This window comes from Rattus norvegicus, chromosome 11, assembly GCF_036323735.1.
Source record: "Rattus norvegicus strain BN/NHsdMcwi chromosome 11, GRCr8, whole genome shotgun sequence".
NCBI classification, from domain to species: domain Eukaryota; kingdom Metazoa; phylum Chordata; class Mammalia; order Rodentia; family Muridae; genus Rattus; species Rattus norvegicus.
In genome coordinates this window covers 58,076,738-58,089,424 of record NC_086029.1, presented here as the reverse complement: position 1 = coordinate 58,089,424, position 12,687 = coordinate 58,076,738, and the positions used below count along the sequence as shown (strand labels likewise).

The following is a 12,687-nucleotide window of genomic DNA, read 5'->3' as shown; positions in this document are numbered from 1 at the left end:
TGGGCTACAAAGTGAAACTATTTCAAAACAAAGCAAAAAAAAAAAACAAACAAAAAAATACAACCCAAATATAGGGTGGAATTTTTTTTTTTTTTTTTGAACTGAGTCTAAATAGCTTTGGATGTCCCAAAACTTTATGTAGACCAGGCTGGCCTTGAACTTATAGAGATCTGCCTGCCTTTGTCCCTGAAGTGCTGGGACTTATGGTGTGTGTCACCAGCTCCTGGCCCCAGGTACAGTTTTTTGTTAGTACTTTTTGTTGTTGCTGTTACATGTGAAAGAAAATCCAACCTAACTGTCTTGAATGAAAAGGCAAGTCTGGAGGCCTGCGTGCTGTAGTCTACCCTGGATTCAGATTGATTAGTATCTGGTTTCTCTCAGGCTCCGTATGGACAAAGTCTGGAGGCCTGCGTGCTGTAGTCTACCCTGATTCAGATTGATTGGTATCTGGTCTCTCTCAGGCTCCGTATGGACAAAGTCTGGAGGCCTGCGTGCTGTAGTCTACCCTGATTCAGATTGATTAGTATCTGGTCTCTCTCAGGCTCCATATGGACCAAGTCTGGCAGTGCTTTCAACTCCTCATCCTCTCAGCTTCCAAACTGTCAAGAGTCTTTCCTGGTAGTTCCTGTAAAAGTCCCGTGTTTCCCTCTGATTGGATCCAGTTAAGTCATTTGGCATCCCTAAGCTGATTGCTGCTACCAAGGGAATGCTGTTACTGTCATTGATTAGGCCTGAATCATTGCTTCATTCCTAGTGTCAATGATGGAGCCTACCTTCCCAACATGGCCCAAAGAGAAAGGGGTTGAGGGGATGCAACGAGAGGGAGCGGAAGAGAAGTGGACAGTAAATCACTTTGTGATAACTTTTGGGAACTATGCATGAAGCCTTCCCAAGCATTTTGAGTGTTCTAAAGAGAACTTAAACCTTGCATCTTTGATGCAAGACTGAACATTGGATCTCTTTCTATGATGTTTAAATTTGGAATAATTTTGTGAAGCTTCAAAAACAAAAATATAGTGAATTCTTGGAGACTTGTTTTAAAGATGATTCAGTTGGATACTTAAACTTTATTACAGATGTGAGAAAAGTTTCTTTGAAGCTAGAGACCTGCGCCAGCATATGAATAAGCACCTCGGCGTGAAGCCGTTCCAGTGCCAGTTTTGTGATAAGTGCTACAGCTGGAAGAAAGATTGGTATTCCCACGTGAAGTCCCATTCTGTCACTGAGCCCTACAGGTGAGTGACTCGGAAGGCTCTAAACCCAATGCAAACACCTACTCTCACTTGACTCTCATGGCCAATTATTACTTTGGAGAAAAATAATTTGGGCCTTCTATTTTAGGTGTAATATATGTGGCAAAGAGTTTTATGAAAAAGCTTTATTCAGAAGACATGTAAAGAAGGCCACCCATGGGAAGAAAGGAAGAGCAAAGCAAAACCTGGAACGGGTGTGTGATCAGTGTGGAAGGAAGTTCACTCAGCTGAGAGAGTACAGGAGACATATGAACAATCATGAAGGTAGTGTGTCTGTATCTATCTGACAGAAGGAGAGCCAAGGAGCCCCCTTATTTTGTCAGTTCTTTCGCCTGTTAACGCATTACTTTCTTCATAGATTAATCTTGTATCTTGAAAGATTTATTTAAGTAACAGAAATAATACTTAGTTTGAGAACTTAATTCTTTAGAGACTCTTATCCTAGGAATGTAAGACTGCAGTGAAAGAGTAAGGTTGTGATAGACTCACAGCTGTTGAGCAGTAACTTCTGTTAGGAGAACACCTTTAGAGAGAGTATAGTGCAAAACCTTGGTTAGACCACTGAAAATTAGATGCTAACTAAAATGACAGTCATAAAAGTGAAATGGCTGTGGAAAACAGAAGAACTTCCGTGTGTGTGTGTGTGTGTGTGTGTGTGTGTGTGTTGGAATTTGGTCCTTACCCCACACTTATGTTTCTTTTTAAATTTATATATATATATATATTTTTTTTTTTTTGATAGGTGTTAAACCGTTTGAGTGCTTAACATGTGGAGTAGCGTGGGCTGATGCCCGATCATTAAAACGTCACGTCCGAACACATACTGGTGAACGGCCCTATGTGTGTCCTGTATGTAGTGAAGCCTACATAGATGCTCGAACACTTCGTAAGCATATGACTAAATTCCACAGAGACTATGTGCCTTGCAAAATTATGCTTGAGAAAGACACTCTGCAGTTTCATAACCAGGGAACGCAAGTGGAGCACGCTGTGAGCATCCTAACTGCAGACATGCAGGAACAGGAAAGCAGCGGGCCGCAAGAGCTTGAGACCGTGGTGGTGACGGGAGAGACTATGGAAGTTCTTGAAGCTGTGGCAGCTACGGAGGAGTGTCCATCGGTGTCGACCCTCTCTGACCAAAGCATCATGCAAGTGGTGAACTATGTGCTGGCGCAGCAGCAAGGGCAGAAGCTGTCTGAAGTGGCAGAGGCCATCCAGACTGTTGAAGTGGAGGTGGCACATATGCCAGAAGCGGAGTGAAGGCCGCCTGTGGGGCTCACAGAGGACGCACATGTCTACAGTTCATGTCGCCTCCACGCGGACCTCAGATGGAGACCTCTGGCCTGTTGGTGACATCACTTGTCTGGCCAGTGAGTTCTGCAGGAAAGTCCACTTTCTGTAAAGAAATTGAAAACAAAAATCTGTTGGATGGAAGTAGTTGATCATGGTATGCCTTTTATGAATTAATGTTTATAAATAACTGTGCTAAATTTAAAGATGTGCAGTTTCATTTATATTTTGACTTTATTTTATTACATATTTTGAATTTAAAAGGCTGCAGTTAGCGTTTCTTCTGTTGTCTTTTTAAAATACAGAGGTTCTGTGACTAGTTGCTGTTTGTGGATTTAAAAATTCTAATATAAAAAGCATATCCGTAAGATGCATAAATATATTACATTTAAAAAATGCTTTAGAGCTGTGATTCTTGACTTACTATTTATTTTAACCGCTTCTAAGTCAAGAATCTATTCTATCTTAAAGCACTTAAATGAGTTCTGTGTTCTAATCAAGTTTGTATAATTTATTTATCTGTATGGGAGAGCCATATGCAAAGCTAACTTTAAGATACCATTAAAATGCATGAGATGCCGTTAGAGCCTTACTATACTATCTCCTCAAGGCAAGTACTTGGCCATGAGAAAAGAGTAGGTGTTAACCACTGTCATGGGAAGTTTCCGCTTGGTAGCACTGACTGAGGGAAGAAAAACCAGTCAACCCTGTTTCTCTTGCTGAAGGTTGTGAGCAAGGTAGTGAAGAAGTCAAGTGTGATGCGTTTAGCTTTCATATCATGTGTGTTTAAATTTGTTGAACAACTACACATCTATAATGGTAACACGGATGTCATATAATTGTTAGGTAATTTTAGAATGTTGAAAATTCTTCAGTGCAGCCCTTAGTATACTATATTACATAAAAATTTGATTATGGCACTATCAAATTGATGAAGGTATTTGAAAAGATACTTTAAAACTAAATTATATTCATGTGTTTGATTTTTTTTTTTTTAATTTCTCACTTCTCTGAGTTGTCAAATACTCAGATTTTGAAAGTAACCATGGGGGGATGCCACATCTAGAAGACTATCGTTCAAGCTATGATTGCTAAAATTAAGCTTTTGGATATTAGGAGCTTTCTTAAGTATATAATTAAGATATAAAATAGATTATATGTAAATCATTCCTAAAGCACAAGAAGTGAATGTGCCTTGATGTACATATATAATACTAGAATGCGTATTCCAGTTTACCTTGAAAATGGCTTTAAGGTTAAGGAGCAGGTGTGATAGCTGCATGCATCTTGCATATGGAATGTGTGCATTTGCAAAGTCGTCGTTGCTTTAAAAGCTGTGTGGCTTTCAGTTTTAAAAGTGAATTTATATACAGCTCATAACTTCATAAAGGCTATTCCTTGGTCATGTCCATCAGTTAGTGCGAAAGTATTTCAATGCAACTAAGATTTGAAATTGTTTTCTATGTTCCACTTTCACCACTGTTAGATTTAGTTAAATGTATAAGATTATTAATGTATATCGGAAATATGTAAATAAAAGCTGTTCAGTCTTGTTAAAAGCAAAGCTTTGGCATTGAGCCTGACATCATTTTCAATCTATACCTGATAGGGTAAGGAAATTTATTATCTTGTGGGTGTGGTCTATGTACTCTCCTATTATCTATCTATCTATCTATCTATCTATCTATCTATCTATCTATCTATCTATCTATCTATCTATCTATCATACTTTTGTGCATGTGTGTGTGTATGTGTGTGGGGCACACACTTGCTGTGGCATACATGTAGAGATCTGAGGACAACTTATGGGATTGGATTCTCTTCTCATGTGGGTTCCAAAAATTGAACTCAAGTCATTAGTCTTTTTTTTTAAAGATTTATTTACTTATTAAATATAAGTACACTGTAACTGTCTTGAGACACACCAGAAGAGGGCATAAGGTCTCATTACAGATGGTTGTGAGCCACCATGTGGTTGCTGGAATTTGAACTCAGAACCTCTGGAAGAGCAGTCAGTGCTCTTAACAGCTGAGCCATCTCTCCAACCCTCAAGTCCTTAGTCTTTTCGGCAGGTTCATTTGCATACAGTTATCTTGCTGACCATCTACCTTACTTCCTTAAAAGTATGTCACGAAACCACAAGCTTGGGCTGGAGAGATGACTCATTGGTTAAGAGCGTTGGCTGTTCTTCCAGAGGACCCAGGTTCAATTCTCAGAATCCATATGGTGGCTCAGAACTTTCTATAACTCTAGTTCCAGAGGGTCTCATCTCACTCCCTCACACAGACATGCATGTAGGCCAAACACCAAATGTACAAATAAACAAATAGCTTCAAAACAACAACAAAGTCCCCAAAAACCCAGGAGCTTGCCATTTTGGCTAGACTGCTTGGCCTGAAATCCCCATGGATACTCATGCCTCGCTCCTGTGCAGCACTGGTATAATATAACAGATGTACTTGACCATGCCCAATTGTGTGTTCTGGGAATCTAAGCCCAGGTCTTCATTCTTGCAAGCGTTTTACCCACACTGTGATCTTCTCAATCCTAGAGTAAAGAAATTAAACACATGTAACCATTGGGGGATGGAGAGATGACTCTTAGTCTTAGACTGCTCTTCCAGAGATCCCAGGTTCAATTCCTAGCAGCCACATGGTGGCTCACAACCACCTGTAATGGGATCTGATGCCCTCTTCTGGTGTGTCTGAAGCGAATAACATTGTATAATGAATGAGAATTCATTAAATAAATAAATCTTTTTTTAAAAAATTAGGGGAAATGATTTTATATTAAAACTTCATACGCAGAAGTTTGCTTTTATGACAAAATTAATGTGAAAGCAAATAACTGCCGACCTTGGATGAGTTGAATTTATACAATGATGTGTTGGGGAGGTGGTGGTGCATACCTCTAAGCCTAGCAGTTGGAAGGCAGAGGCAGGCAGATCTCTGAGTTTGAGGCCAGCATGGTCTACAGAGCAAGTTCTAGGACAGCCACGGCTACACAGAGAAACCTTGTCTCAAAACACCAAGAAAAAAAAAATTAGCAATTAGGGGCTTGGTAATATGACCCATCAATCATGAGCTCATACTGCTCTTGGAAAGGACCTGAGTGCCAATTATCATCAGGCAACTCATGACATAGGACTACTGCTCCCAGGGACACTGACTACTCTTGTCTTCTGGGAACCTTCATGCACACAGAAGTTTTATATATATATATATATATATATATATAACTAAAAGTTATTATATATAACTGAAAGTTATATATAAGTTATTATATATATATAACTAAAAGTAAAAAGAGATCTTATACAATTACATGAATTGCACATAGAAACAAATTAAGCTACCAAAACCTTAGCATAGTTTGTTTTGTGATTTTTCTAGATTTAATTGTGTGTGTGTGTGTGTGTGTCTGTGTGTCTGTGTGTTCTCAAGGTTCATGTGCCTGTGGAAGCCTGAAGAGGACAGGATATTGGACTTCCTAGAATTACACTTGGTTATGACCGCCCAACGTGAATGCTGGGAACCAAACTTCCAAAGTGCTCTTAACCACTACCCCATTACTCTGGTCCATGTTCTGTTTTGTTTTTGAAACGGTTTCATGCTGTCCTTTCAACCAGCTTTGAACAGGCTGTGTAGAACAGACAGACTGGTACTGAACCTGTAACATTGGTCCTCCCTGGGATTGCAGGTGTGTGTCAACAAGATGAGCCCAGTACAGTTTACAGTAAGGACACCGTTTAGGAAAGTCTGTATTTTACCTATGGTGATTCTGTTTAAAAATACATTGTTTTGTTGTCAGGTTAATTGTCTCCTGACCAAATCTGAGTAGTTAAAGAAACAGCTATGCTTTTGTTTTCCAGTGCTTTTCTTTAGGGTTTCCTGTAGCCTAGACTGGTCATGAGCTCAGTGTGTAGCTGAGAATAAGCTTGAGCTAATGACGCTTCTGCCTTCCTGGCTCCACATCTCCAGTACTGAGATTTCAGACCTGTACCATAATATATCCAGTTTATATGGGATTGGGGATTAAACCCCTGTGCCTCAAACATCTCAGGCAATTACCAGCTGAGTTACACCGCGTTGTTGGTTAATGCTACAGCTGTTAAAGCAATCTGGGTCACTGCTGTTAGCGATGTAATGTAAACTTAAACGTTAGTAGAAATTAATCCTCTAACATATCTGCGGGTGTGCACACGTGCACATGTGTGTTTATAGCCAAAGTAGGCTCTGTAGCCCAAGCTGGGCTGCCTCAGTCTCCTGAGTGTTGGGTGCTAGGTGGGCAGCACCATAAGATGTGTTTTTCTCTGTCTGCTTCTGTCAAAGGCACTGTGGAGTTTCTCCAGGTTACTTAATCTTCTGGATTTCGGCTAACTTACATCTCTAGGGTTTACTGTTTGGGGTTTTAGTTTATGTAATATATATGGGTATGTGTCTGTATTTTCTGTGTGCCTATATTCTTTGTTTTGTCTGTGTATGTCTGTACCACTTTGTACCTGATGGCCATGAAGGCCAGAAGAGAGTATTGGATCTTCTGGAACTGAAGTTAAAGATAATGGTGAACTGGTGAAACCCATGTGAGTACTGTGGTTTGAACCTGGGTCCTAAGAGCATGCAGTACTCGTAACCATAGAGCCATCTCAGTAATCCACTTGTTTTTATAAACTATCTATACACATATCCTGTTCACAATTTTATTAAACCAGAAGTCCCCTTGGAATTTCTTTAACAGGTCTTCTGTCTATTTTGCATATAAAGTTAAGCTTCAACTCTGCTGGTGCCGCAAATTTTATCAGCAAGTCTGTTGAAGTGTGTAGAGTGAAAGTGCTAAAAACAATTCCGTGTACCATTTTTTTATAGTGTTAAGTTTTGGAGTTGGTTGCTACTTTTTGTTCAGCTGTTCACAAAGGGTGTGTGAACTCTCCTCCGTCAGAGTCTGCTCTACTTTGAGTGTTTTCCTGTTACCCAGCATTCACGGTGATCCTTGATCCAGAAAGCAACAGTAGTAACGTGTCGCCTGTTTGCTGGAGAAATGCCTCAGCTGTGGAGAGTTCAGTTCCCAGCAAGCACACGGCAGGCAGCTCACAGTCATCTGGAAGGTATTGGCAGAGGACCCAGTACATTCTTTGGGCTTCTGTGGGTAGCAGGTGCAGAGACATGTGAGGAGGGAAAACACCCAGACATGAAAATAAAGATAAAAAGTTGTAACCTTTGTAAGATGATTATTAGGTCATGAAGAAGAATTTAGTGCTGTAACTGGACTTGTTGTTGGCTCTACTGCCTGCAGCTCCGTAAGAATGCAGCAAGCGCCATCTTGCTGAGGAGGTGAGAGTTCCTTGATCTTGGACTTCTGCCTCCAGTTGTAGGGGAGAAGAATTCCTATTCTTACTAAAGTATCCACAGGTTACTATATTGTTCTAGCAGCACAAACAGGACCGAGTCAGAGCCTTATCTTCGGGAGCCGATTATCTTCTGTCGAGGATTGGTCCTTCCAGGCCAAGGGACTGGGTGCTATTTTACATTAACTCTGTGACCACCCTAGTGGACAACTGCAATTTGAATTCTTCAGTAATGACAGGCAGGTGTGTGATGCTGGGGAATGTTTTTGTCTGGTTTACACTTTGGAGGAGTTCACTGGTTGACATGGACCCAAATCATCTCTTCCCAATTTGTTAAAAGCCTTTAAGACCAAGAATCTCAACGTGACATTGTGGCGCCATCCTTTAGTCCTCACTGGGAGGCAGAGGCAGGCAGATCTCCTGAGTTCGAGGCCAGCTTAGTCTAAATAGTTATTTCCATGATAGCCTGAGCTACCTGGTTAGACTATGTCTCAATAAAATAACAAAACTCTCCTAGGCCATTCATATTCAAACCATATTTATAAAAGCAACTCTTCAGAGGAATTAAAAGGTCTGTTGGGAAACCCTGCTACTTAAGGTCAAAGTCTATTGTGTCTGGGGAGGTGCCCTGAGTACTTCAGCAAGCCCTGCCGTGTCGCTTCTGTCTCTGTCCTGCAGAAAGGAGCGACACCACGTTCTTCTCAAAGCAGTTTATCCAGGAACCTTTCTTTCCGCATACAAGCAGCAATCTTTCTTTTCTTCTCTCTCCTCAGCCCCCAGCACACTCCCTTATATCCTCCCTCAACTCCGCCTTCTCAGTCCAGACTGCATAATCTCAGTTCTTAGGTCCACGTCACATGGCCTGATCTTGCGTCATAGTGCGCCTGCGCAGCTCTCACAATGGACGTGGCTAGTTTCAGGTGTGTGAGGAAGTCAGGTGCTAGTCATGAGACTTAGCTGCAGTCCCAGGCGCCATCTTGGGACTGCCGCCACACCCACTCTCCACACTGCCAGGTTAGCCTCAAATTCAGAGATCCACCTGCCTCTGCCTCCTGTGTCCTGAGACGCAGGTGTGCACCACTGTTATACCCAGTTTGGATTTTTAAGTTTTTAAGTGTGTGTGTGTGTGTGTCTGTATGTGTGTCTGTGTATGTGACAGCTACTGAGGTGTGTGTGTGTGTATGTGTGTGTGACAGCTATCAAGGTGTGTGTATGTGTGTGTGTGTGACAGCTATTGAGGTGTGTGTGTGTGTGACAGCTATTGAGGGGTGTGTGTGTGACAACTATTGAGGTGTGTGTGTGACAGCTATGGAGGTGTATGTGTGTGACAGCTATTGAGGTGTGTGTGTGTGACAGCTATTGAGGTGTGTGTGTGACAGCTATGGAGGTGTGTGTGTGTTTGACAGCTATTGAGGTGTGTGTGTGTGTGTGTGTGTGTGTGTGTGTGAGACAGCTATTGAGGTGTGTGTGTGTGACAGCTATTGAGGTGTGTGTGTGACAGCTATGGAGGTATGTGTATGTGACAGCTATTGAGGTGTGTGTGTGACAGCTATTGACTGTGTGTGTGTGTGACAGCTATGGAGGGGTGTGTGTGTGTGTGTGTGTGTGTGTGAGAGAGAGAGAGAGAGAGAGAGAGAGAGAGAGAGAGAGAGAGAGAGAGAGAGAGAGGCAGCTATTGAGGTGCCACACGAGGATGGGCTTTTATTGAACTTTCTATCCAGCTTTGCTCTTTTTCCATCTCTGAGCATCAACAACAAAGTCTTAGATTTATGCTAATTTTTGACATCTGAGTTCAGTCCTTCTGCTTTTGAGGGGAATGGTTGTTCTTGAGACACTATGGAACTCACTAGATAGATCCCATTGATTTGAACTGACAGGAGACCTACCTGTCTCTGTCTGTTGGTATTAAAGGGCTATGTCACCATGCCTGTCTCCCCCTTGGTTATTTCATTTTACCTTGAGTATTCTCTTATATAAACGTCAGGATTACCTTCTCAATCGTAAGAAAAATGTACTTACTTGTATGCTGCCCATACCAAGTGACTATAAATAAATCTTGAGAAAATTGATATCTTTTAAAATGGATTTTTTTAGAAACAATTTCATTATGTGCATGTTTTGCTTGAATGTCTGATTGTGTACCCTACGCATGCCTAGTGCTGGTACAGGTCAGAAGACATCAGACCCTCTTGGAGTTACAGAGAATGGTGAACCACCGTGTGGGTGCTGCAATCAAACCCAGCCCCATGGAAGAGCAGCCAGTGCTCTTAACCACTGAGCCAGGTCTCACTGAGCCAGGATTTCTTTTTCCCCGGATGGCCTTGAACTCAGAACTCCCTACCCCTCTCTCTCCTGAGTGCTAGGATTAAAGGTGTACACCACCAGGCCTGGCAAATTTGAGTTTATTTTCTGAACTTGCTAATATGTCTCTGGACTACTGTGTAGTCCCATTCTTTGTATCTTCCCTTAGTATGTCCAGGCGCTGTAGCACACCAGGCAGGAAGGATGGGTCAGAGCTGAGTTCTGAGGCCTACTTTCTTCCCTTGGGGTGTCTGGACCCCAAAATACACTGGGTGGGAAAGGATGAAGTCCAGATCGGATGGTCCGGCAGTGAATGTGAGGGTGGGGGTGGAAGCTCTCTCCCAAAGATTTTGTTAGTTCTTTTAGAAAACAGTTCTGTAAACAATTCAAGGGAACAGCTTGTGCTCTTTAGTGGGGGTGAACAAGGACTATATAAACCATGGAAAATGGGAAGGCATTTGCTCTCAGGGTGAAGTTTCATTGGCTGAGGATCAAGGTTCTGGGGATGCCTCATTTGCATGGAAAGGTGTTCCCAGAAGTTGAACCTGTAATTTCCTCCAAGGATTAAGTGATAGTCCTCAGGTAGAGTATGGGGGATGGGCTCCCCTGCTGAGGTAGAGAAGAGGAAGCCCTGCTGGGAAAAGGAGTTCTCCATTTTGTGCAGACCAACTCAGGGCACTTCTCCAGACACTGTAGACTTTGATCTTAAGTAGCAGGGTTTCCCAACAGACCTTTAATTCCTCTCTGGAGTTACTTTTATAAATATGGTTTGAATAGGAATGGCTTCCAGATTCGTGTGTTCAAATACTTGACCCATAGGAGTAGCACCGTTAGGAGGTGTGGCCTAATTGAAATACACCACTGTGAAGGCAGGCTTTGTGGTCTCCTGTGCTCAAACCATGCCCAGTGTGTCTCAGGCTCCCTTTTGCTATCTGTGGATCAAGAGGTAGAACTCTCTGCTCCTTCTCCAGCACCACCTTTGCTTGGACGCTGCCATGCTCCTCACCATGACTACAATGGACTAAACCTTTGAAACTGTAGCCAGCCCCAATGAAATGTTTTCCTTTATAAAGAGCGAGCCTTGGTCATGCACGGTGTCTATTCCTAGCAATAGAAACCCTAAGAAAATAATGTGAATTTAATGGGTATGTAAATTAAATGTCCCCGAAGCGGACATTATTTCTGAAAAGCAGAAAAGCAAGCTTTTGAACGATAGCACGTTAGTATCATGTGTAACAAACATACACAGGGTAAACACACTTAATCCTAGGACTTGGGAGGCAAAAGCAGGGGAGTCTGTAAATGGGAGGCCAGCCTAGTCTACACAGCAAGTTCCAGGACTGTCAGGACATAACAGACTGTCTCAAAGAACTAAGCCAAGAAATGTGCACTGGCTGTTCCAGTGGGTGGAGTGCTTGCCTAGTATGAAGTCCTGGGCAGTCTCTAGGTAGGATTTGATAAAACTAGGTATGATCACACTTAGCAGGTGGAGGCATGAAGCTCAGAGTTGAGACATGTGAGTTGTCTAAAAACAATGTTCAGAGTTCTGTTTATGTGTGGTAATTAGGTGGCTGGCCCTTACAATAATGTTTTAAGGCCATTGCTCAAAGTTCTCCTATCTCTGAAAGTGAACTGTAGCTCAGAGTTGATCTACTCACTTGAGAGACAAGTTGCATTTCTCCCAGCTACCCAAGTTAACGAAGGTCAGCATAGAACAGGATTAAACAGGAAGAAATAAAATATAGTACTATTACCACCTCCCCACCAAGATGGGTCCCAGCGATCCAGGCTGGCCTCAAGGCCTTTAATTATTCCTGCTTTACCTCTTAAGTTCCAGGATTCCAGACATGCATTGTTGGCAGTGTCTGGGCTCTGCAGTACTGGCTAGCAAACCTGAGCCTTTTGCAAACTAGGCAAGCACTCTTGAAACGAAGCTGTCTTCAGCTTCTGCCCTAACATTACATTTTCTTATTCCCTTACTCAGTTGTTCTTTTCTCTACCCCAAAGATTAGTATTCTTTTCCTAAATCTGATGTTTCTACATCATAGATTTCTTAGGTTCAGTCCTTTAATTAAATCACTGCCTGAAACTCCTTTGACATCCAGGTGGTGATAGCAGCACACACTTTTAATTCCAGCAGTGGTGGATCTCTTCTGAGGCCAGCCTGGCCTACAAAGTGAGTTCTAGGACAGCCAGAGCTACTGAGAGAAACCCTGTCAACCCCTCCAACCCCCAAACAAAAAGAATCCTTTAACAATAAGGGTTCAAAGGATATCCCTAGGAGGCCTGCTCCTTTGTTTTAAGTGGAGAGGAGGAGTAGATTTGAGGAAGAGGGGGGTGTGAGGGAGGCACTAGGAGTGGAGGGAGGGGAAACATAGTTCAGATGTAGTGTATGGAGAGTTAAAAAAAAAAAAAAACCAAACCAGAATCCCTCAGATTGTGCTCTGACCTACATGTGTACAGTGTACACATGCATGGGCACTCACAATAAATACATGG

The 12,687-nt window shown here is 42.2% G+C and overlaps 1 protein-coding gene across 7 annotated transcripts in view; it reads left to right on the top strand.

The window, feature by feature from the left end:
* Zbtb11 (zinc finger and BTB domain containing 11) overlaps positions 1–12,687 on the top strand; it is a 60,414-nt gene that overhangs the window by 32,344 nt on the left and 15,383 nt on the right. For 5 of the 7 annotated variants that reach the window (XR_005491031.2, XR_010055958.1, XR_010055957.1 and 2 more), the window contains exons 9-12: positions 542–661; positions 1,077–1,235; positions 1,342–1,517; positions 1,996–2,700. Coding sequence is in view for 2 of the 7 variants with exons in the window: in XM_039088374.2 (XP_038944302.1) it covers positions 542–661; positions 1,077–1,235; positions 1,342–1,517; positions 1,996–2,513 (973 nt within the window). In the remaining 5 variants the exon portion in view is untranslated. Of the gene's footprint in view, positions 1–541; positions 662–1,076; positions 1,236–1,341; positions 1,518–1,995; positions 4,108–12,687 lie in introns of those variants that run through there. The other 2 variants (XM_039088374.2, NM_001107097.1) reach the window with 2 other exon arrangements.